General features: G+C 47.2%; 1 protein-coding gene across 1 annotated transcript in view; it reads left to right on the top strand.

The window, feature by feature from the left end:
- Window positions 1-26,302, top strand: part of SLAIN2 (SLAIN family member 2) — a 318,048-nt gene that overhangs the window by 195,469 nt on the left and 96,277 nt on the right. Inside the window, exon 4 of the mRNA XM_085642139.1 lies at window positions 10,109-10,270. Coding sequence (XP_085498265.1) covers window positions 10,109-10,270 — 162 coding nt within the window. The remainder of the gene's footprint in view (window positions 1-10,108; window positions 10,271-26,302) is intronic.

The following is a 26,302-nucleotide window of genomic DNA, read 5'->3' as shown; positions in this document are numbered from 1 at the left end:
TTCCCTTTGTCCAGTTTTGCGCCAGAGCAGGGGCAGGTAGCCCCGGAGCCGGTTTGAACTGGTGTATGCCCAGAGGAGCCTACTGCTCCCCAAGTGCAGGACTTCAAAGCACTCTAGGAGTGCATCCACCCAGCCCCAATACACTAAACCCTGTCTGAGAGGTGGTCACACCTCCCTGTGACAGGATATCTATTGTTGGGCCTCCTCCACTGCGAGTTTCGGTCATCAGCAGGAGGGCAGCCCAGTGTCTGTGACTGGTGGCATCCATTTTGTGATGCCAGGGCTCTTCAGGATTCTACCGCGTTTCCACAGTAGGTACATGTCTATCCCTCTAGAAGGGTGGGATCATACTCCCACACCAGTTACTGGTGAGGGGTATGATTCCAAAGCGTTTGACACCAAACACGATATGTTTTGATGCAGCCATTCCCAAGTTAGCATTTATCGCGAGGTTGTAATGAACTTAAGAATATATGGTTTGACCGCATTCACAAACAGCCCCAGGGAATGGACTCTGAGAGCTGCAGAGGGGCCCTGCTCAGGCAGAGGCACCCCCTCACATGGAAACCAAGCACCCTGCCCTTAGGATTGATAGGACCTGCCCTAGGGGTGACTGATAGATTTAGATGTGTGTGCAGGAGAGATATAGTGAACCTATATCTCGGTGAGGAGTGCTAGCACCACCTCACCCAGGCTGCAGTAGCAGGCCTGTGGTGTCAGATGTAGTCTGCTTCCCAGGGTGGCATAATACATGCTTCAGCCCCTGGTAGGCCTGTGAAGTACCTATGCCCTTGGTACCTAAGGTACCATATACTAGGGACTAGGGACTCCTAAGGCACTACAGTATCCAATCACTAGTACACCTAATATGCACTCCAGGATGTTTAGAGAGAACAGAGAGGCTGGGGCCCTGATTAGCAGGGTCCCAGCCAGACTATAGCCAGAAACCAGTGTAAACATCAGAAAAAAAGTGGGGGCAACATAGGAGGGAGATCTACTCCTACACTGCCTCTAAATTTATATTCTTGCGGGGCGTGGCCAAGATGGCTGCAGAGTAGCACCGTTCTTTAGGGGCTCCGCTCGCCGAGGCCGGCAATAGGCTTCCATCTGCGGCTTTGAGACCCATAATTTGCGGGATTGTGATCTCAGGTCTCCCGCAACTCCAGTGGCATCCGTACACCTGAGGAGGAAGAAAGTTTTTGGTGCCGGCGTCTTCCCCAGCCTAGAGAGCATGGAGAGGGCGAGGTAGAGCAGGCCTCGATGGAGCGACTGTTAGGGGAGGAGGGGCGCGGATCCCGCTCTTTGACCGGCAGTGAAGGCCAGCAGCCCTGAGGGAGTCCTGGCCGTCCAGAGGAGCCGTCCCTGAGGTGGAAAACACAGGCGCTTTCCTCCCGCGATCCGTGACTGCCCGGGTTGGAGTGGTGACCCCGGCCTTGCGTAGGGGATGCAGCGGGAGAGGAGATAGCGCCCGTAGGTGAGAGTGAGGCCTGGGTGGTTGGAACGGCCCGCTCCCCCGGGGTGCATCGCCGGACTCACAAACTCTTGGGCAGCAGTAAAGGGCGACCAAGCGGCCACCCCGACGGTGATTGTGTTTGGATGTGTGCCAGTAGAGCGAAGGCCGAGGCGCGTCGGCGCGGCTCCCGAGGACAGGGAGATGCCTCAGGGGAGACTGACCTCGCGATGGAGGGGAGGGCCGGAGCGGCCTACCCAGGGCAGAGGCTGCGTCTCTCCACCACCCGTGAACCCCAGTACAACGAAGATCCCCGGGGATGAAGGTGAGGTGTTGTGCGGAGGTGGTGCCTGAGGCGGGGGAACCGACGCTCTGGGTGTGCCCGCAGCGCTGTGCGTTTTACTTATCGGAACCCCGGACCTGCAGGGGGGTGCGACAGTTGCCTGCCTCGCCTGGAAGTGACACATTGGGGCCTTTGCCACGTGGCTCCCGTGCTGGCAGGGTCGAGGGGATCAGTGGGGACCAGGCCCACAGCGCTCTCCGGTGGGCCTCCTGAGGCACCACGCCAGCCCAGTCTGCAACCCACCATTTCTCTTACCAGGTGATCAACTTAGGAGCCGGTTGTGACGGCAGATCTGACAGACGGGCCCCAACGCCCACGGTAACCCAGAGGCACCCCCTGAGTCTGGAATCGGGGTTGAAGGAACACTGGTCCCTTGTACACAGGCAGTCGGATATGGCCTCCCAACGGGGCAATAAAGACATCCCATTTAAGGAATCTTCTAATAAAGATTTGCTTCAGAAGCCGAGTGGGAAGAAAGCGGGGGGGCCTAACACTGATACCCAAGGACCACAGCCCAGCGATGCCATGTTGGATACAGCAGCCGGGCACTTGGCCGAGCCCGTCACAAAGGATTTCATGCAGCAGCTCTTTGGCGCACTGCGCAAAGACTCCGCTGGGCTGCGATAAGACCTGGCGGCCAACATTAAGCAGCTCAGAGCAGATCTGGGCGAAGTTGATGATAGAGTGGACACTCTGGAGCGTAATGGGGATAGGCGGGAGAAAGAGCTAGCTGAACATGCCCTAGAACTCCTCACCCTCCGCCTTAAGATGGAAGATTTGGAGAACCGCTCAAGGCGCTCCTACATCCGCATCAAGGGCGTATGAAGGTAAACTCAAGGATTGGGTTCTACGCCTCTTTCACCACATGGCCCCGCCCTGAAGGATCAGGAAGTCACCCTTGATCGGACGCACCGCGCTGGGTGCCCTGCCTCAGGCCCCGGCCAGCCGCAGGACATTCTGACCTGCCTCCACTCCTACAGGCAGAAGGAGATCATTATGGCTGCCACACGTGACTGACCAACTGTGGAGTTTGAGGGTCTCCAGGTGGGGGTATTTCCGGCCTTGGAGTGGTGATGACCGATCGTCGGACTCATGGACCCCTGCCCACTGGTGCTCTGTTACCAATGGACGACTACTTTGAAGTCACTTTTTGTTCACTCTCTCTTCATTTCTTTCTCTCTCACTTGCCTTTCCTCCCTCCTTTCCACCCACGAGAGGGCTGCAGGTCTCTTGCAGTCGGTGGGAAATACTGCCATTCTCCGGACAGGTAGGGTGACTCTTCGTTTCAAGCGGATGGGGGCGGCGGGTGGTATGGGGAAGGATTGTGTTCCTTTGCGTGGGAGGTGGGTCCTGTTGTGTAATTTGGTTGAGGGGGTTGAGTTGTTCTATTTGATTCCTCTTTGCTGTGCTTGTTGTTTGCTTTGCGACCCTCACCCAACCGCCCTTTACATTTGGTAGGACTGTCTTGCCACCCTGGAATTCCTTTAGGTAGAGCTGCTGCGACCCGGGAGTTGGCTGCCGCTGGGGCCGGGGGATGGAACACTCTGGGAGGGAGTGGATGCTTCAATGTGCGGGGTCTTAATTCACCAGTGAAACGGCGTGCGCTCCTTGCCTTGTTGAGGGATGCGAAGTGTGATATCTGCCTCCTACAGGAGACCCACCTCATGCGGGCGGATTGGAAACTGCATCGATCCCCCTGGTTTGATCGACAATATTTCTCGGCGGGCAAGAGGGCTGGAGTGGCGATTCTTTTAGCCGCACACTTCCCAGGGAAGGTGGTGGGAACACATACGGAGGTTGCAGGCCGACTCTGGGCATTGCGGGTATTGTTGGGCGAGAGGGTCCACACGATTGCCTCGGTCTATAGCCCTAATGAGCACCAGGAGACCTTCCTACGGGATGTTATGAACTCGATTCAGGAATCTCCTGATGAGGACCTTGTCATCGGATGGGATTTTAACATAGTCCCTGATGCAGAGCGGAACAGATCAGCGTTGAGGATGGGTCACATGGGCTCGATCTCTGACATGATGCTTCAGAGACTGCGGGAGGCAGGCCTCACAGATGCCTCGTGCCATCGCTTCCCGACTGCACGGGACTACACCTTTTTCTCTGCGGGCCATCAAACATAGGCCCGCATTGACCTTTTCTGGACTTCCCTGAGGGTTACGGCGGCCACAGACAATGTTTCTATTGGGGTCGCGGCGCTTTCGGACCACTCCCCGATCGTTTTGATGCTGCTTCTCCGGGGGGGGTTCCTTGCGGCAGAGTGCGTGGTGTCTAAACCGCAGACTACTTACATACGATGCCAATATTGCTGACTTACGGGGCGCGATCAGGGCTTACCTGGAGGTGAATGACGAGGGCTTAGTAGGGATCGCTACGCTTTGGGATGCCATGAAGGCAGTCATCCGCGGCCGCTTTATTGCTATCGCGGCGGGCCTAAATAAAGACCGCAGGGCTTTCAAATTCGGGATCTTGAGGGAGTACACCGCCCACGGGGCGGTCCAAACTCGACGCTTGCTCACACAGGCGAGGAAGCAACTGCGGGCATTGGATCTAGCTGAGTATGCTCTGCTCTGCTCTGCACCAAGCAGCGCTACTATGAAGGAGGGAACAAAGCGGGGAGGCTTCTTGCACACGCCCTGCGTAATGAAACCGCGACATGTCATGGAAATTGTTACTGAACAGGGTGAGACTCTTCGCGCTGACGGGGACATTGCGTCTGCCTTTGAAGCTTTCTATAAAACTCTACTCAGCTGATAACCTAGATCCCGCTGTGGCCAGGGACTATGCGCAAGCGGCACCGGTGACCCCACTAGTAGCTCCGGTTGCAGCTAATTTGGACGCAACATAACTCCCGAGGAGGTCTTCAGGGCTATCCAGGGCCTTTCGGTTGGTAAGGTGCCGGGAGGCCGTCCTCCCGGTCGATTTTTATAAAACCTTTGCGTTGGATCTTGTTCCTCTTCTGCTGAGGCTGTTCAACGCCTTTAGCGATTCTGGGGAACTTACTCTGTCGATGTCAATAGCGAAGGTAGTGGTCATTCCCAAGCCCGGAATGAGAGTGTTCTTCCTATCGCCCTATCTCCCTGCTTAACGTGGACCTGAAAATCTTCACTAGTATTTTGGTTGCCGACTTGCTCCTCATATGCAGGGCATGGTGGATCCCTACCAGTTGGGCTTCATCCCGGAACGCGGCTGCGGGATGGGACCCGTAAACTGTCACTAGACAAGACGCAGAGGACCCAGACTCCGTCGTTGCTCCTCTCGGTGGACGCCGAAAAGGCGTTCGACCGGGTCCACTAGACTTACTTACAACAGGTTCTCTGTCACTTTGGGCTTGGTGACAGGTTCCGGAGATGGGTGAATTGCGTCTTTCATGGTCCCCAAGCACGTATCCGGGTCAATGGGGTGGTCTCGCGTCCTTTCCTGGTAGGACGCGGCAGGGATCTCTCCCCTCCTTTTCCTGCTCTATAGGGACCCCTTTGCCGAAAGAGTGCATCAACTCCCCTCGGTAACTGGGATCCGGATGGGGGGCAGGGAACATAAGATCTCCCTATACGCGGACAACGTTCTCCTGTTCTTAACGCTTCTGGTGCTCTCTCTTCCCCCTCTGCTGGCGGAGATCGAGGCTTTCAGTGTGGCGCCCAGTTTTAAAATGAACTTGAAAAAGGCTCTGGCTTTGAGTCTTACCCTCCCTGCTGCGGATCGGCTCCCACTATCGCTTCATTTCCCTTTCTCCTGGGCGGCTACGGATATTACCTATCTGGGGCTACGGGTTTTCTCTACCACCGCAAAAACTGCGCAGGTGAACTATACAGGGGCTCTGCACAAATTGCGTCTTGAACTAAACAGTTGGAAAAAACACGCCCTTTCCTGGTTAGGTAAGATTGATGATCTTGCGCCGTCTGCTCTACATCATGCAGAAGCTTCCGCTCGCCCCACCACCTACGACACTGGCTCTAATGCAGCAACTCATTAACCGCTTCATGTGGGGGGTAAGAAGTCACGTTTGGCGCAACACCTCACCTATTTGAGGCAGGATGAGGGCGGTCTTGGTATCCTGCATCTTAAGCGCTATTAAGAGGTGGCGCAACTGCGCTGGATGTTGGAGTGGTATCAGCTAGAGTCTGAAAAACATTGGTGTTTTATGGATAGAGGGGTCGCCGGAATCCACATATGGAAAGTTCCCTGGCTACCCAGACGTCACCAGCCGCTGGGTGCGTATCTCTCCCCAGGCTTGCAAGCCACTATGCAGGTGTGGGATAAGGTCCAAGAAAAGTGCCAGCTGTCCTCCACTATCTCGCCCCTGACCCCCTTTATTGGGAACCCGGATTTCCCCCCTGCCCTCGCATGCAATACCTACCTCAAATGGCAAGAAGCAAATTATAAACGCATAGGCGACTTCTTCGATGAATGGGGAATCCTGTATTTCCCCAGACTTGTGAATCACTATGGCATTCCCAAGGACGCACAGTGGCAATATCTGGCGCTGCGCCATTGGGTCACACAACTTCACATCCGTCTGCATGCTGGTCGGCTCCTTTCAAAATATGAGATTTAGTACATCACACACACATCCAATAAACGCCTTCTGTTGGCTATTTATGGCTTCCTCAACAAGGCCAGAATTCAGGCTAAATCCCTGGCGCAGCGTAGGTGGGAGGTGAAATTGAGTCTGGAGTTCACAGAGCCCGGACATCCTCGTGCAGCACTTCAGGGAAGGAGATGCACCTCAAAATTGCACACTATTGGTATTGTACGCCGGCGAGGGTCGCCACGTGGAAACCCCTTAGCAACAATTTCTGTTGGCACAACAGTGGGGAGGAGGGAACACTGACCCATATCCTATGGCATTGCCCTAAAATACAGGCATTTTGGAACACTGTTCTACCTCGGGTAGATCAAATATACGAGACGTAACTCCCCTGCTTTCCTAGTTAAATTTTGCTGGGGCTACCCGACCCTCTCACGTACCCTCTCCGGTCCTGCAGGGGTAGGGCAATCACCTTGGCACTAGGGGCAGCCAAGCAGGTCCTCTTTGTGAAGTGGGGCACGACTGATATCCGAACCAAACTTGAATGGCTACACAAAATTTGGGAGATTTTGGGGATGGAGCAGATTACAGCTGGAATCAACCACACACTGCCTAAATTTGATAAGACCTAGGGGTCCACGGTGGCCTACTTATCGTTTGAATTTGTTGAGCTCACCTGCCCTCGCTATCTAAGGGTCCTGCGATTCCCTGCGACCCACATACAGGATCCGCTGCCACCCCCGAAGGTCACTCAACCCTACACCCTACTGCGTCATGCCATAAACCGTGGGTGGATCCCTGTTTTCTCTTCTCTAGTTCATGCTTTGCTTTCTCTCCCTTTCTCACTGTCTTCTTATCTTGCTCTTGCATAAAAGTTTCCTATGGAAAGTACGTTCCCCGCCGGCCGGTGGTTGTAGGTGGGTGTAATGTTTATGATTGCAGCATACTCCATAAAAAGATTTAAACCATAAATTTATATTCTTAGTGTTGGGTGTCTATCTCTGGTGCGAAAGCACAACTTACCCTTCACTTTCCCCTCCTCCCTCATACACAGTTGGAACGCAATGGGTTTAACCCTCGGTTTGTTTGCCTACTCATTCTGCAGGTCATGTGCTAGACGCTGTTTTCTTTTCATTTGCTAAAGTCCTGGTGCTCCTTCCCTTGCAGCTGGGCTGGACAGACCACCATTTAATAACTGTCAATCTGATGATGCCCTTTCAATCCCTTGGAGCTGTAAATTGCGAAAGTGGTTGTCCAATAACATTAATTTGAAACCCTTCTTCATTAGAACAATCACTCCTTTACTGACATAATGGATGAGAAGGCCAATAATTTCTACTCTTGGATCACGACCACAGTTGATTCAATCCTTTCTGTTAGCGTAGGCTGATGCGCTCATAAACAGCCTTCCGTTCAATGGTACACAAACAATCTTACCATGATCAAGCATTCTTGTAAAATGGTTGAGAGCGCCTGGAGACAGAATTATTTTCCTGCTTATACAATTACTACTGTATCTGCCCTCAAGTTACAAAACAGGGATTCCACACAGCTGCTCCACCTATACTGTGCCAAAATATCATTAACTAATTCTAGAAAAAACATTTTGGACCATGCATAACCTTCTCTCCCCTTGCAAAGATCATTCCACACCTCCTTCCTAACAATTTTGTGATCTGCTCTCTGATTATTTTCCCACAACAAAATACCCAGCTCCACCCTCTTTGCCTCCCTTGAGGGAAACTGCAGCTTTTGATTGTTTCCCACTCTTAATTCCCATTACTTGTTGCGTAGTCGAAAAAGTTCTGAACGCACAAACAGGCAACCGTGCTAATAGACTTGCACATGCAACAGTATTCATTCAGTTGTGGGTGATTAGACATATAAGGGTCATGTTGCATAAATTACCAAATAAACTGAAGAAAATACCAAATATGTGGAGGAAGCACAACATAAGTGTTCCTGTTATATATTAGGCCATTCTGACAATATAAATCACCATGGAGCAATCCTTCTTACCAGGATTCTAAATTGGTAATCAGGACAAAGCCTTGTCCTCATTCAGTGACTTTATTGAAAAATCGCTCGATCAGTCCAGCCAACACTTTTCATTTTTTCATCAGAACTTCATCAGGGCAATTCATATTATTCTCCAGCTGCGGAACGTCTCCAAACATGTGTAGCAAGGTTATGTTGGGTTCATTATTTTGTTCTTTTAACTTTCACTAAAGCAGTAGAAAATCTTGAAGTCGAATCTGCTTTAAAGGGGTGCCGTCTGTTGAAGGCCTTAATGTTTGGGACTCCTGTTTGTCCTTGTACTGGTGGAGTTGTGTTACATGTACTACGCGTGATGGTAATTTGTTGAATAGGTTCCTCTTATTGGATGGGGAAATCTTTGTCTTATGGTAAAAGGACAAAAAGGATCCCCAAATTTACAGCTTTAAGGTGGTATCGACTCCTTATGCTTGAGTGAAAGATAAAAAGAAAGAACAATGGGAACTCTTATGGTATGCTTCTGTCACATATTTGGTATTTGCTGCGGAATCAAGCTGCACCCTTCTGATCAATATAAAATCTAAACTTTCAACACATTGACAGATGCGGCATATCCATTAGGATTATCTTATCAAGCCATAGCATGTTGAAGAATTAAGGGTCAACCATGATGTGCAATATATTATTTATTTTGGTGCTTCCTGCCTAGCTTTCTCCTATCTGTAGTTAAGTGTTTTCAGTGCTTTTCTGAATATTTTTATTCAATGTAGGTGCAGAGATAGCTAGTTGTATAGCCTTTCAAATCTCCATGGATCATTCGTTTGTCTACTTTTGACATTTATAAATAATCCTCTGGGGCATTATCTTATTTCACAGTGCTATTTTTTTCTATGAAAGATGTGGAGCTTAAACCAGAAACCAAATGAAACTTTTAGGATCATGTACTATCGAGATACGGAAATGAGCTTGTGTTGCATGTTAAATCATAAAGTATACAATACATTTCTCAAACTTTTCAGGGCTTGGAAATAAAGTAAAACATGCTTTTCTATCGTGTTTAAGATTTGATTGAGTCATGTAAACCAGGTGTTGTCGGGTGTCAAAAGTGGAACAACTTTTTTTAAAATAATTATTGAAATCTGTAATTAAATGAACAATATTGAATGTGTTTAGATCGAAATACTATATATTTATTTGCAAGTTCAGTGAGTCAGCGAATGCCCTCAAACCGTGTGCAAAAATCACATGGAGCATGGTAAGTGGTAATAAGAGAAGCACTTGGTCCCTAGGTTTAGCTCAGTCACCATGATGGGTGGGGTTCCCTGTGTATCCATAGCTTGTCACGTATATACATCTTGGAACAAAACACTGGAAAGAAACTAAGTAAACCAATATGAGTTAGTTGGGTGATTAAAAACAACCGTACGAGGACACTTTGGTTAGTGGATTACAATGAGGTGCGCATATTTTAGAGTCCGAGGCATACTATTTTTCATAAAACAAAGCAGTGGTCAGTTATATCATGTGAGTCATCCTTCCCATGCTGATATCTCTAACTCTCCATTCCATTGCCTGACCTACATGTTTCCCTTTATTACTCTGGACTCCATTTATAGACTGAAAACGACCACTGCCGATTTGGGCTCTGACATGATACTTTAGTGTACTCCACACAATGGCTCACAACGTTTTATTCTATTTGTGCATAGTAACAACGTTTCAAACCTCGTAATTGGTGAGCTCTGTATTTATCTTAATGTTGCATTGTCTTGTTGCTTCGTAGGCCATTACAAAGGGTCGTCTGAAAAAAATCCCCCAGTCAGTCCGCAGTCTTCAGTTGACAGCGAGTTAAGCACGTCTGAGATGGATGAAGATTCAGTTGGGTCAGGGTACAAGCTAAATGACGTCACAGATGTACAGATTCTAGCTCGGATGCAAGAAGAAAGTAAGTATCACACCACAACTATTGGCTTCATATTCTAACCATCATTTTGATCCTCTATTGGTGAGAGGATGTGTTCTTTGTGTTCTGATTTGTGAAACCTAATTGTGTATGTGCTCAGAGTACCCTCCCTCGTCATGGCCTGTACATTGAATGAAGTCTGGAGGCCCTTGCCGGTTATTTGCCGGTTTTCAAGGTGACAATAATGATTCTGGTATGTAATGATCACCATGACACTTTAAGGTCAGAAGCCAGCCACTTAGTGTTTTATAGGAACTTCAGGTAGGTGACTCCTTTACCTTCGTTTTGCTCTCATTGATTTTGGAGGCGACCAAATGAGGTTCTCAGCACTGCTAGTGGTATAGTAAAGCTGTTCTATCGAATCGATTTCATCAATATGGATTTCAATATGAGAATATGGTTCTTTGATATCACTCAAGGAGGAATGATTAGAAACATAGCTCTTTCTGGAAGAGCTTTATGCTCTCAGGCTTGTATTACACTTCACGCCCGATGGAGATTTTTTATGCGACCAGTTAAAGTTCACTCAAGTCCATTCTCAAGATGCAGCTCATGAATAACATGCTACATTATGTAGTTAGGGAAGTCCACAATGGCGTTGACGTCAAACTGAGTGAAGCACACACCTCTGCTGACATAATAAAGCGCAACCACTGCTGTCAGTTAAACATTTTCATAAAGGAATAGGAAGGTCCCGTGCTGTGGAATATCACAAAGCACAGGCCATAGAAGAGAAATGAGTTCTATGTCAGGAAATCCAAATGAATATATGCAAATAGTTAAGAAATCATAAAAGTTGCTTTCCCCCTTTTATTTTTACTGTGTGCGTTATATGGTTTAATAAATATTTGCATATATCCATTTTGATTTCCTGACCTAGACCTCATTTCTCATCTATGGCCTATGCTTAGTGATATTCCACAGTAAGGGACCGCCTGTTCTTTTATAAATACTTGTGCCCATGGTACCTTGTATACCTCTGGGTTACATTATCTATGAAAGCTCGTCATTTAAAAGTTAAAAGTTCATTCTTAACAAACACCACCTGCATGCATGAAAATAAAAAGAAATAAAATGACTACACTGCCTTATTGTTTTAAAAATGCATCTTAAATATTTCATACCTTTTGTACTCTTATTTCAGTTGTATCCGCCATTTCTTGTATGACAAAGGGTGGCGCTAATGTAGTCCCCTGATTTTCTTAACCGTAATCCAACTGAATTTGAATAGTAAGGCAGTGAGTCCATTTTGTATCATGTGCAGTAGGCCCTCTAGATGGTGCCTTGGCTTGCTTGGAGTACCTTTGCTTCCCCTGAAAAGGTGAGTTTGATGGCCTGTGTGGCTGTAGATGCACATACTCTGCATACTCCTGTCATCTAGTGTTGGGTCCGGAGTTGTGCAAGTTGTTTAACTTCAAAGCAGTCTTTCGAGTCACAAGACAGAGTGACTCCTCCTCTTGGTGATATTTTGCATGGGCATTAACTCCTTTGTTAGATTGTTTTCGCTCTCCGCCATCGGGTTAGGACGTGTGTACCTCTGCTCCGTATTTCAACTCCGTGCGGTACGATTCTTCGGTTTCTTTACCATCTCCGATGATATTGTTTTTTTTATCGCACTTTCCACTTCTACTCTTCACCTTTGAGGTGCTGCCTGTTTCAGGCCTACCTTCCCGTGTTTGACTGCCTCCATCGAAGATGCTTTTCTAATAGAACGTGCACCGTTTAGATTTTGCCTGCTTTGCCACGCAAAATACCCACACACCAACCAACACCTCGTGTGCAACCTGTGCCTTTTTTGCCGAACCATAAGGAAACAGACTATGACGCGTGTACATCGTTTCGCTCCAAGATAACCCTTCGGGATCAACGGGCCCATCAGTTGGAAATGTTTAGAAGGAGCGTGGATGACACTCCCGACTTTTTTGGTGAAGAACATGCACAGGAAGAGCCAGCTGCCGAAGAAGAGGAAGCTTTCTTTGTTGATCAAATCTCGGGCTCCGATGTAGAGCTGGATATGGAGATGCACCAACTCCCATCCGGCCAACGCTAAAGTACTGTGACCCCAGCCCCTCCTGCTCCAACCAAATTGGCCACAAACTATTCCCCACCCCTCCCACTATCAGAGGTCGCTGGACCACCGCTGCCTTCGGGCCATGGTCTGATCCGAAAAACTGTTTCGGACACCCCAACTTTGGGCCAGGCACCGATGATTGATTCTAAGGTTAAGCCTTCAGCATCAACCGCTACGGACCAAGGACATACTTCGGGATCGACCAGACCTTTGGTAACGACCTGGAAACCAACCCCATCTACCTCTGTGCCAAGTAAACAACACAGTTCCAAGTCGAAATCATTGGAGCCAAAAGACACCAGACCTTCATCAGCTTCCATCTCTCCTGTCGAACTTATTCCGGAAAAGATGGACATTTGTCAGGGAAAGATTCAAATTCAAGAATGAACTGTTCGGACTCTTCCCTCTCCGTCACCAAAGAGGAAATTAACATTTGAGGAGGCACTAGACCTTCCTCTGCCTCCCAAAAAGAAGACCAAGGATAAAGCCATCAGTCCTAATCGCCATCCTCCTCCTGCACCGCCTCCTCCACCGCCACCTCTCTCTCCTCCACCACTGTCTCCAACACATGACCCACTTGTTGCTTCACCTCATGGGTCACCACATTCAGACCATGGGGCTTTAGGAGGGCCATTCGGGGATTCTGACCCTTGGGATATCTGACACTACTCCCAATGATCCAGATGTATATTCAGTTCGCCCCTCCCCTCCTGGAGATACTTCCTTTTATCAGGTTATCACTAGAGCAGCAACTTTTCATAGTGTTTTTTTATTTTCTTATTTTTTACAAAGCTTTTTTTATAGAGTAAACAAAAACAGGGAAAAACAAAAGGGGACCAGGTGCAGTGCAATTCCCAGAATTTGAAACTATTTCTGTGCATTGGTACATTATTCGACCTGATGTTACATTGGATCAATACTTCAAGCAAGTGTCTCATAAAGTACTTAATGATATAGACATTATTCCCTTACATGGTCTGCCAGCTGTGGGGAGGAACTTTTCATAGTTTTGAGCTGCATGAAAAATCCCTACAGCAGGATTTTCTATTTGATACTGTGTCTTCCACTCACAAAGGCACCTAGTATTTGCCCATGCTTCCTGGCATGATGAGACCTGCTGAGGACATTTTCAAAGAATCAGTCTATTCCCGGGTCATCACCCCAAGGGTGGACAAAAAATACAAAGTTTCTCCCACCGACCCCTCTTTATCTGGAGTCTGGTGCCACCGGACTACATTGTTGCAACTACTGCTCATAAAAGGGCAAACAGTCGAGCAATGGGGGGCATTCCACCTTCTGAGAAGAAAAGCAAGTGCATAGAAGACGCTGGCAAAAGTCACGGCACAAACATCCAATCATTGGCGTATTGCCAATTCACAAGCCCTTCTAGCCTGCTATGATAGAACCCATTGGGATGAAATGGAAGAACTCTTGCAGTACCACCCCGAGGAATGCTGCAACAAAAGCCAACAAATTGTCACAGAAGGGCAGGCGATTGCCAACAGTTCCAACCGCTATGCCCTTGAAGCAGCAGATACAGCGGCTATGGGTATTAATAACAGTGTGCTTCTTATAGGATACGCATGGCTTAGATGGTCTGGATTCAAGCCAGAGGTCCAGCAGGCAGTCTTAAATATGCCTTTTGATAAAGAACGCCTTTTTGGTCACAAGTAGATACTACCCTGAATAAAAATGAAATCCGACACCAATACAGCTAAGGCCATGGGGTTGTTCCAAACTCCCACTCCTAGAAGTTCCCATCGCTGCAGGGGTGCATATAAATCCACCTCAACAGACACATCTACTGCCTAACTAAAACCAACCCAGTCCACCTACTGTAAGAGTTATTTCAGAGGTTCGTTTAGAGGAGGGAACTGCAAGGGAAGTGTCAAGGGTGCCTCCACACGTGGAGCAACAACCACTCCAAAGCAGTGACTTTTCAACCCCCTCCCCCCCGACCACACAACACCTGTTGTGGGCAGGCTACAGTTATTCTACCTGGTCTGGGATTCCATCACTACAGACAAGTGGGTACTAACCATCATACCACATAGCTGTTGCCTGAAGCGCTTTACCACACTGCCCAACATTCCACGTCGTTCTCACAGGCTATCACATGAACATCTAACACATCTCAAACAAGAGTCCCTTCTCTAGGTAGCTATAGAACCAGTCGCTCTACAACAACCAGGCTCAGGGGTATATTCTCTGTACTTTCTGATCCACAAAAAGGACTGATCGCTAAGACCAATCTTGGATCTCAGAAATGTAAAGCAATACATCCTATAAGAACACTTCCATATGGTCACTCTACAGGATGTTATTCCACTTCTCCAACAGGGCGACTTTATGGTAACACTGGACCTAAAGGACACCTACTTTCACTTACCAATACACCTTGCTCATCACAAATACCTCAGATTTGTTATAGCAGGCAAGCACAACTAATTCAGTTCGATGTGACTACTGCACCTCGGGTTTCACTAAATGCTCAACAGTGGTCGCAGCACATCTGTGAACACAAAATATCCATATATTTCCATATCTGGATGATTGGCTCATCAAGGAGCTCTCATACACAGTGCCAACAGCACACTCTGTCGACAGTGGATCTACTTCACAAACTAGGGTTTACTATCCCAAGTCTCACTTTTAACATCTAAAAGTTTAACCTTACTTAGGAGCAATCCTAAACACACAGTTTTAGGATTAGCCTACCCCCAATCCTGCTCAAATTCAGAATTTTCAGGTAACTACCCCAGTTCCAACCAGACATAACACTCACAGTAAGGACTGTCATGCTAGGAATGATGCCTTCTTGCATTGCCATAGCTATCCATGCAAGGTTCCACATGCACCCTCTACAGCAATATATAGCTCGCTAGTGGTGTCAATCACAGGGTCACCTCGAAGATCTAGTGTTGATAGACTGCCAAACTCAACGTTTTCTGCAATAGTGGAATACCAACAATCTGTGTCACAAACACATCACTCTCACCACAGACTCATCAAACATGGGTTGGGTGCCCATCTACAAGACTTGACAGTACAATGTATCGGGGTTACCAAACATCAATCTCTATACTTCACGTACCTGGAGCTTCAGATAGTATTTATAGCACTGAAAGCTTTTCTTCCTCACCTGTCGCACAAGGTTGTCCTGGTCCGGACGGACCATATGACAGCCATGTATTATCTACAAAAACGGGGGGGACATGGTTTTCACAGCTATGACACCTATATCAGAACATATGAAACTGGGCCCTTCACCATAACATTCTTCTGTTGGTGGCATATCTGCCGGTGACCGACTAAGATTTTGCAAACCTGTTCTGCAGGATGCAGCAATAGACCCATGAGTGGGAACTCCACCCACAAGTCCTCCTTCCCTACTTTCAAAGGTGGGGGGTTTCCTCAGATCAACCTTTTCTCCACAGCAGAAAACGCAAAATGCCCAAACTTTGCCTCCAGGTACCCACACCTATTATCCAAGGGCAACGCACTATGGATGAGTTGGTCACGGTTATTAGTCTACGCTTTTCCTACTCTCCCTCTCATTCCATTTCTGGTTGGGAAACTCGGGCAAACATCTCACAATGAACCTTGTAGCTCCCACTTGGCAACATCAGCCCTGGTTCACAACACTACTGGATCTCTCAGTAGTTCCACACGAGAAGCTCCCTAACAGGCCAGTCCTTCTCACTCAGAATCAAGGACAGATCCGTTACCCAGACCCTAAAACGCTCAACCTAGTAATTTGGCTCCTGAGGTTATGGAGTTTGGCTACTTTAACTTACCACCAGAATGTATGGGCATTCTCAAACCAGCACACAGGCCCACAACTAGAGCCTGTTATGCTGCAAAATGGAAATATTTAGTTGGCTACTGCCATTCCAAACAAATTGTTCCCATAAAAGCCATGGTACAAGGCATCTGCCACCTACTTTATTTGCAAAAGGCAAATTTAGCCTGCACTTCTATATGTTTACATGTCACTGCAATGGCTGGCTATCTGCAAAATAGACAGCATCTCTCACTATTCAAAATCCCAGTCATAAAAGCATTCATGGAAGAACTTAAATGGGTTATTTCACCTAGGGTTCCTCCAGCACCCTCTTGGATCCTTAACATTGTTCTCATTAGACTCATGGGTTCCCCTTTTGAACTTCTTCACTCACGCCCCCTTAAATTTGCTAATGGAAAGTGGCATTCTTAGTTGCCATTACCTCACTTAGACATGTTAGTGAGCTCCAGGCTTTAATCTTAGAACAGTAATTCTTCCAAATACATAGAGACTTCGAACCAGTCCTAAATTCCTACCTGAGGTAATCTCACAATTTCACCTCAATCAATCCATTGAGCTCCCAGTTTTTTCCCTCACCCCGATTCTGTTGCAGAAGGAGCTCTTCGTACCCTAGATGCAAAAAGAGCACTTTTATACATAGCGAGAACTAAAACTTTCAGGAAAACAAAGCAACTCTTTGTAGCCTTTTCACCGCCTCATAAAGGTAACCCAATATCCAAATCAGGCATAGCCAGATGGATAGTCAAATGTATTCAGACTTGCTACATTTGGGTCAAAAGACCTTTATCTATTACTCCCAGAGCACACTCCACTTGTAAAAATAAAGAAGCCAATATGGCTTTTCTCTGATATATTCCCATAGCTGATATTTGTAAGGCTGCTACATGGTCTACACCGTACACATTTACCAAACACTACTGTGTGGATGTTGTAGCACGCCAACAAGCCAGTGTAGGTCAGGCAGTCCTACGTACCCTTTTTCAAGCTACTGCAACTTCTTCGGGCAAGCCACCACTTCTTAGGTGAGACTTCTTTACACATGCTTAGAAAGTAGGGAAAGGTTTATAAAGTAGACCAATTTAAGCTTGCTTTTAGTTTTTGGATGCATTCACTTGAAAGTACCTTAACACACTACTGCGACTGGTTCTCACAAAGATGGTCTTTATCAGGTTCTGACAAGGTTAACCCACTCTGTGAGGACCAAGTCTGGTGTGTGTGTATGTGTTTCTTTCCCTCCCTCTCTCTCTCCCTCCCACTCTCCCCACTCGCTCTCTACCTCTTTCTTCTTCCCTCCATATATATATATAGGAATGTGGCTGAGATGATGCAACAAAGTTATTTTTGCACCTACTTGGCCTGTGTTTGGATGTTGCTAACACTTGTATACCAATGCACAACCACTGAGCCTTCTCAGACTGATAATTGTTGCCATGACATCATTGGTCCCCCTCCAACCCTTCTGACAATATCTATTCCTTTTGAGTATCTTAATCTGTACATGTATCTGTGTGTGCCCCCACACACACCTAGGATTCCCTTGCCATTCTTTCCACCCATGCCTGTATGATGGCATTGGACCACAATCGCCAACGACCAGCTCACCTCCTCACTCAGCAACTCCACCCGACCACCGTGGAAGATGATGACCCAAACACCGCCTCCCGAACTCTGCATAGATGGATCACCGACAGCGTCAACACCATAGCTCCCCTCAAGAAGAATGCACACGCCAAGAAGGCCAGATAGTTTACCCCCGAACTCCGAGAGTCCAGATGCACCTGATGCCTCCTCGAAAAGACCTGGAGGAACTCAAAATCCACAGAAACCCACATCAACTTTAAAGCCATCACCACCAGCTCATCAAAACACAAGGAAAACTGCAATTGAAGACAGAATCTCCACACACTCACACAACAGCAAAGAACTCTTCAACATCATCAAGGAGTTCGCCCAACCCACCAGCGAGTCGACGGATATTCCTCCCTCACAAGACCTATGCAACAAACTCAGCACCTTCTTCCACTGCAAAATCGAGAACATCTACGACAACTTCGGCGAAGACAACCAACACACAGAACCCCCACCAGCCACCCTGACACCCTGAAGCCAACGATTGACAACTGAACAGCCCTCACCACCAAAGACGCACTGAACACTAGGTCAATCCACTCCGGGGCCCCCACGGACCCCTTGCCCCCACCATATCTTCAACAGAGCCGCCGACACCATCGCACTCATGCTTCGCCACACCATCAACCACTCCCTGGCGAATGCCTCCTTCCCTGACGACTGGAAACACACCGAGGTCAACCCCCTCCTGAAGAAGCCCTTGCAGACTCCACCGACCTCAAACTACATACCCATCTCCCTGCTCCCGTTCCCAGCGAAAGTAATCGAGAAAACCATCAACAGCCAACTCGCCAAATTCATCGAAGAGCACAACATCCTCGACCCGTCCCAGTCCGTCTTCAGAAAAAACCACAGCACAGAAACCGCCCTCCTCGCCGCAACAGACGACATCCGCTCCCTACTGAACAAAGGAGAAACAGTAGCCCTCCTCCTCCTTGACCTCTCAGTGGCCTTCGACACGGTATCCCACCGCACCCTAATACACAGACTACACGACGCAGAGATCCGGAACAAGGCCCTCGACTGGATCTACTCTTTCCTCTCCAGCAGTACGCAACGAGTAAGACTTCCCCCCTTTTCCCTCGGACCCTACACCAACCACCTGCGGACTTCCCCAGGGGTCCTCCCTCAGCCCAACGTTCTTCAACGTTTACATGGCCCTACTAGCCCCCATCGTCAGAACCTACGGGCTCAACATTATCTTATACGCAGACAACACCCAACTCATCCTCTTCCTATCCAACGAAGCCAACGTAGCCAGACACAACTTCCAAGACCGGTCTTAAGATGCTTGTTTCCAGTCCAGGGAGGACCTGGCCTGGCAGTTCGGGCTGGACTGTTCCCATTGGGCCCATGGTCAAGACTGATTTGCATTTGGCTGGGTCCAAACTGGAATGGCATGGTGACCAAAAAAGAGAATGGATTTAGGCCCAGATCTCTGTACTGGGGTGAATGTATGACATTGTTCTGCATTCTGTCCATCAATTGTTGTTTTTGCACAACTTCCAAGAAGGCATGGAAGCTGTTGCCAAATGGATGAAAAGCAGCTGCCTACAACTCAACACCGACAAAACAGAAGTACTCCTCATGGGCCCACACCCCGACGCTTGGAACGACACCTGGTGCCCCCCCAGCCCTCGGTAGCCCACCCACCCCCATGGACCACGCACGCAACCTTGGAATCATCCTAGACTCTGAGCTCAAAACAGACCACCAGATCAACTCCGTCACATCCTCCTGCTTCCACGTCCTCCGCCTCCTACGCAAGACCTTCAAATGGATCCCTCTCGAGCACAGGGAAACCGTCACCCACACCCTTGTCATCAGCAGACTAGACTATGGCAATGCACTCTGCGCCGGAATAAACAAAAACGTCACCCGCAAACTACAATACATACAGAACGCCACTGCAAGACTGGTCCTCAACCTACCACGACACTGCCACATCTCTCAACACCTGCACACACTCCACTGGCTCCCCATCGAGGATAGAATCACTTTCAAGAGCCTCACCCACGCACAGAAAGCCCTCCACAACACCAGACCAGCATACCCCAACAGCCGCCTCAACTTCCACGCACCCCAAAGAACCCTACGATCAGCCCAGCTCTCCTACACCGTGGTTCCCCCGTGCCAGAAAGACCAGATCAGGAGGCTGCTCCTTCTCCTTCCTCGCGGCCAGAGCATGGAACACCCTCCCTCTCCACCTCGACATACAACCTCATTCCCCACCTTCACGAGAAACCTCAAAACCTGTCTCTTCGACAGACTTCTCCTTGATGGACTGGAACCTACACCTCCCCTCCTCCCCAGCGCCTTGAGACCCTTACGGGTGAGTAGCCACGCTTAACAAACCCCTGATTGATTAACCCTTCTCTACTCTTCTTCCCCCCCCTTTGTTCCCTTGTTTCCCTTAAGCTTCAGTCCCACCTGTAAATGATTTTGGGAGTAGCTGTTAGTCTGTTTGACTTGTCCAGCAATGGTGTACCCCTCCCTTGGTCTGTACTCCCTTTACTGCGTTACTATACTGGGACATACTACACTGATGTATAGTCATACCAATATGTATTGATAATGCTTTTTCAATGATATATTTCCATATGATAGAAAGCCTTTGTGAACAATACCAGCAAGGGAACCATCAGCAATTACACTTTCCCCATTTCTTTTATGAGTCAGGGAATTTGGACTAAAAGGAATTGCAGAATACATTGAGAGTAAAGCAGTGGCGGCTGGTAGGGAGCGGTGGTAGGAAGGTAGAAAATAAGGGCTAAAAAAACTTACCTTCTGGTCGTGTCGCCAGCTGCCACCTCTCCGCCGTCACTGGAAGATCTAGGCTCCCTAAGCCAATGACAGCGCTGCAATGCAGCATTGTGATTAGTCTGCGCCGGGGACAGGGAGCCTGTGCATGTTTCTCACCAGGCTGTGTAATGCAGCCTGGTGGGCAACATGCAAAGTGTGCAGGACTGTTTGGCCAGCCCAAGACAGCCAGTCAAACATTCATGGTCACTTTGAGTGTGCTCACCACTCCTCCCCCTGCTCTGGCCAGCCCCGCCCCTCCACGCACTTAGGAACAGAAAAATAAAATTATAACATTCCATTATCATTTTATTTTTCCTCTGCACTGCTCTTAAAGCAGTGGGGCGACGCTCCTCCACCTTAGCCGAGAAGTCGCTGCTGGTAAAATATGTTCATGGTAATGCCTTTGCACACCCTCCTTAATGCTCGGCCAACGATTCCATTGTGAAGCATTTGTCCGAGCACCACCTTAGTTTGCACAGTATGAAATTTCAATTCAGTCTTGGACAAAGACCAGGCTATGGAAAATCAAGAGGCTTCCCCAACAAAAGTTTTTTTCATTTGAGGGCATCCGTCACCCCCTGCGTAAAAGAAAATACAACATATTCTTAACCCTGCAGCTAAAACCTTATTGTGCCTTATTATGGCAAACATTTCACACTGAAGTACCTCCCTCTGCTTCACTATCCTCCCATCACTAATCATGGTACATGTGAAGACATTCAAAATATGTGCGTCGTAGCTCGGTAAGATATGGACCAATTATTTTTTCAACTCCCTTAATGTAAACACAAGAAACTGGACAGTCGTATCCTCAGAGTGGCAGGAGCTTTACTACTTAACAAGTTGGAATAAAACATCCAGCCTAAATCACACTAAAAACATGGCCGTACCAGGCATCGGGGGATTTCCTGGAAGGGCGGGGCCGGTTTTGGAGCGGTGGGTGGCAGTTTTGTTACTGAAGACTGGTTTTGCAGCAGTGCTGCAATATCGGCCCCTAGCAACAAAAACAGCAAGCGTTTCCAGCCTCTTGGGGCCAGGCAGTGCTTCCCCAGGGACTGGTCCGAGAAAACTGCCAGGACTGCTTTGGGTTCCCAGGCCTTTCATATGTGTATTTTGCGCTTTTCAAAATACCTCAAATAACATTTTTAGGTCTCGTCTAGCTATTGCGTTTACGCAATCGCTATGCGAGACTCTAGTAAGAGGGGTATTTCAAAGTGCTCCCAAAAGCGGATTGCATGGCGTGCACGTGCACAATCATGTGCATCGTGCCGCCATGCAATCCGTTTGAAGTATGATGCAGAGGGCGCCAGTGGGCTGAAGCACTTCCCCCAAAGGGTCCGCTCCCCCGCCTGAAATGCGCTCCCCCGCCCCCGCCAAGCGCGCGCGCGCCACGCTCCACCGCGTCTCGCCGTGACAAATTTGCTTTCACTTTCGCGCGGCGGGCGCTCGCTCGCGTCCGGACCACTTTAGAAGCCGGGCTTGTCTTGTTTTCTTCTTAATACGCATTTGTTCTCTACCTGGCTCCCCTCCTTTTCCTAGGCCTGTCTCTCTTACGACCCCATTCCCTTTCGCTTATGTCTGTATTTACTGCTCTCACTCTCTTCGCTTATGTCTGTATTTACTGCTCTCTCTTCGCTTATGTCTGAATTTACTGCTCTTTGTCTCTCCTGCTCTCCCCATTCTATCCTGCTCTCTCTCACGAGACTTCCATCATTTCCTATCTCTAACCTGTGGTCCCCGTCTACCTCGCGCCCTCTCCCCTCTTTGTGCCCGCTCCCTTTCTCGCGTCGCCACCTCTTCCATCATAGTACCTCGCTGTCCCTGTCTAACCTGCAGTCCCCGTCTACCTCGCGCCCTCTCCCCTCTTTGTGCCCACTCCATCGCCACCTCTTCCATCATTGTACCTCGCTGTCCCTGTCTTTCTCGCGCCCCCTCCCTTCCAGATCTGTGTCTCCTTCCCTGTCAGGCCTCTTCTTTCCTCCCGGTGTCTGACATTTGAGGGTCGCTAATGAGCGCCTCCGCAGTCCGGCTCTCACTGATCCCTCGGAGGCTGCCGGGGTATGGGATCCTTTCCCTGCAAATAATTAATTTAGCTACATGTTGCGTAAGAGCCTAAAAGGCTTTCTGCTGCTACCGTGCTGCTCGGCGGCCATTATTATTATATCGGGGCCGGTGCTGTTGCTGTAGTGCAGTTTCATTAAAAATTTGATCTGTAGCTTTAAACATGCAGCTTTCCATGCAGAATTATGCCAAGTAATTCTTGGTCTGCAAACTCGTAATTGCGTACAGAGATTCCCGTCGGTACCGGAAATTCAGAACGCCTGGAACGGCTGCATATAGTTCCTCAATACTTTGTCCATTTCTACTAGTTGTGTTTCATCAGCTTTTAAGAGTAGTGTTCGGGCCTCTCCTTCCCCCCGCTAACCCCCCCCCCCTTCTTATCTAGTCTCCTTCTAGGCCACTTTTTCCATTTTGCTTGGACATTTGATCCTCGTCTTTTGGCTGCCTCTTTCTCTTCTTAATAATTATACTATAATATAATACTTGGATTTGTATAGCGCCGCTAATAACCCGTGAGGGTCTGCAGGCGCTGTCCGTAGGCAGGGGGAAGTGATTTGCCCAGAATCACAGGTTGTTGAGCACACGACGAGACTTAAACCTGGATCTCTCAGCGCCCAAGTCAGCTGCACTGGCCGTTAAGCCACACCCTCCCCCTTCTGAACGTAGCATTTGGACCACTTCTTTGTCATTGACTCGACTCTGGAACACGTCCAGGGCCGGACTGGTAATTTAAAACAATCTTGTCAAAAAGTATAAACTTAGACCCCATGTGCACCAAGTGAGTAACCCCCAGCACATTGTTCAGTAGGATTTTATGTAGAATAATTTTGGAAAAGTGAAACCAAAAGGTACATGTTAACTGCTCAATTTTTCAATTATATATTTGCCACTTTTACTGACTGCTCCGAAAGGGATTCAAATAAAGATTCCAGTACATTAATGTTTACCACAGTACCGCAAAGCGCTATTTCTACACAGCTTCTAATCATACATGCCATGTGCCTGGTGAGAAAAAGGACCTATTTGTTGGTACAGTTATGAGAGGTTTTCTTTTAATGCTTCCATTCAAAAGTCTTTGAAGCTCATCTAACAAGCATTGAAAATGCAACAGGTCTCGCATTTACGCGAGGAAGCTATTGGCATTGTAAATGACAATGCCTTTTATTTTGTTTTAAAAACCAAAACATAAATAAAAGGCATTGTCATTTACAATGCCAATAGCTCAAACTCCCGTAAATGCGAGACCTATTGCATTGCAAATGCTTGTTTTAACTTTAACAGTCCGTCATAAAAAGCATGTCAGAACTGGTCAGAGATGGTTTGAACGCACCAGTCGGTGGCATAGGCAACTGTTGCAGGGCTTCCGCATAAGATTTTAAAGTTAAAATCATCATTTAGGTGAAGCCCTTCTTGTGACAGAAGTAGTTCCTCAAGCCATGAGTGAAGGAGAAGGAACAAGGTTTGAGAGTAATGGACCCACTTGGAGGCAGGGCAGTTTTTCGTTTTTATTGGTGAAAAATGACTTGCAGATAAGTGTAGCAACTTGTTTAGGGGGTAAGTGAAACAGTAAATCTGTCTAAATCTATGATGAAAGCTACAAATCTGTGGAAGTAATGTTAGGAAGACTGCTTCTTTTCCTTTCTTTTATTGTGCTGTATGCCATTAAATATCAGTAGCAAAAACATCGGCGTCTGACTTTACAAACGTAAGTAGGAGGAACATAGTAAGATAGCAAATAGAGGTAAATATATTCCCATCAAAGATCATTCATATTTTTATTCAAAATTGAAAGCTAGTTCCTATTTGAGCAATGCATGCCTAGTTTGCTGGTAAGCAGATGAACTCATTTTACATCTCTTATTCTTTTTGGCCAGGATATGAGCGTCCAAGCAAGAAATGGATTTTACCCATTTGCACGCAGCTTGGATTCAGACAAAGCTTTGTGGCACTTAGAATGTTGTGTACGAAACAAAAAAACAATTGTCTGTGGGGTAGCCACATTTTTGCACTGGTGTTGGACCATAATAGCCAAAACACTTGGCTAATTTTTCTAGGCCGCCCTTTCCTTTATCCCTGTTGGTGGTGGTGGGTTACTTGCATATTTCATGGGTGAGTCCTGTCTATATATGTACAGAGATTTCTCTCCATTAATCGGTAATCTGAAACTGTGCTATTTTACACTTTGGTATAGGTCGATCGATAGTCTTGAATCACTTTTAAGACTCATTTATCTTATTTTATCGTATTTACTATAAGCAATTGCCTTAGAACAAGGGATGGTTTCCATTGATCCTGTAGGCCCTAAAGACAGTCGTATGGCCTTTCAAATAGACTTTTAAAATATATGTATGCACAATGATGGCAGCTAAGGTTTTCAGTCAAGATTGTCTCTCTTGTTTTATGTTGGGGTAGCGAGTTTAAAAAAATAGTTTTTACTTGTTTTATTATAGTTTTCTTTTATTGAATTTTCTATTATGCACATTGAACTAATGTTTTTGTGAACTCCTCTTCAGATTTTATGTATGTCTTTGATAGTTTTGCCAGTCCTCGATGTGAAAACCCCTCTTTCATTAAGCATTGTTTGGGCTTAATATTTTATGATTTTTTATTTATTTTTCGTGATAACCTGTTTTGTGCACTTTTATGGTTATTTTAACCAAATAAATTCATACTTTCTTACTTGAATGTAGTTTTACGTTTTTAGTTGTAAAAAATGACTTTTAGATAAGTGCAGCTATTATAGCAACTTTTTTAGTGGGGGGGGGGGGGGGGGAGTAAAACAGTAAATCTGAAGCAATCTATGATGAAGCCTACAAATAGAAGGAAGTAAACTTTGAAGACTGCTTTTTTTTTCCCCTTTATTTTATTATGTTGTACACCATTAAATATCAATAGCTACAAACATTGGTGTCTGACTTTACAATCGTGAAGAGATGAGGTAAAGATAGTGCATAGAAGTAAAGCTATTCCCATCCACTATTATTCATCTGCCCGAGCAGTCCATCAAGAGATAATGTTAGTATTAAAGGCCAACTATTTCTGTAATAATGTAGGAAGATGTTTTGTTGTCGACTACTTCTGCATAAATGAAGTCAGAATGATGAGCCTTGTAGCAAAAAAAAAGCAAGAAAGCTAATCATTGTATTTGTTGACTCCAAAGAAATAAACGCTGGATCAAAAGTACAATATCATCAATCCAGTGAGAAACGTACCCCCTTAATCATGGACAGGTAGCAAACGTATTGATCCGGTCTTCTCTTGTGGTTTCACATCTTGAGAGGTGAGGGAGGCAGGAGGCTTCAATATTTAACCAGATTGATATTTTGTCAGCGGTGATGTAGATATTGTGTATTGTTGTGTTTTATGGTTAATGGCTAGCTACATCCTGTAGAGTCTTGCCCTGAAATTGACAAAAAGATTAACTTCGATAGAACTATCAAACCAAGTAGGCCAATGCTATGACCTACATGTCGAGTCATTTGGCAATGTTTTTAAACAAGTATACTTGAGAGATCATTGTCACTGTAATCTTTGTAAAAAGGAAAATGGAAGGAAGTGTCTCCTCCTCCGTTCCAGTGTTGCAATATATAAAAGAAGTGGATGAAAGTTCTTGAAAAATTGTAGTCAGATTCCGGTTTTTAGCAGG

Source organism: Triturus cristatus, chromosome 2_2 (assembly GCF_964204655.1).
Source record: "Triturus cristatus chromosome 2_2, aTriCri1.1, whole genome shotgun sequence".
Taxonomy (NCBI): domain Eukaryota; kingdom Metazoa; phylum Chordata; class Amphibia; order Caudata; family Salamandridae; genus Triturus; species Triturus cristatus.
This window is presented reverse-complemented; position numbering and strand designations above follow the sequence as displayed.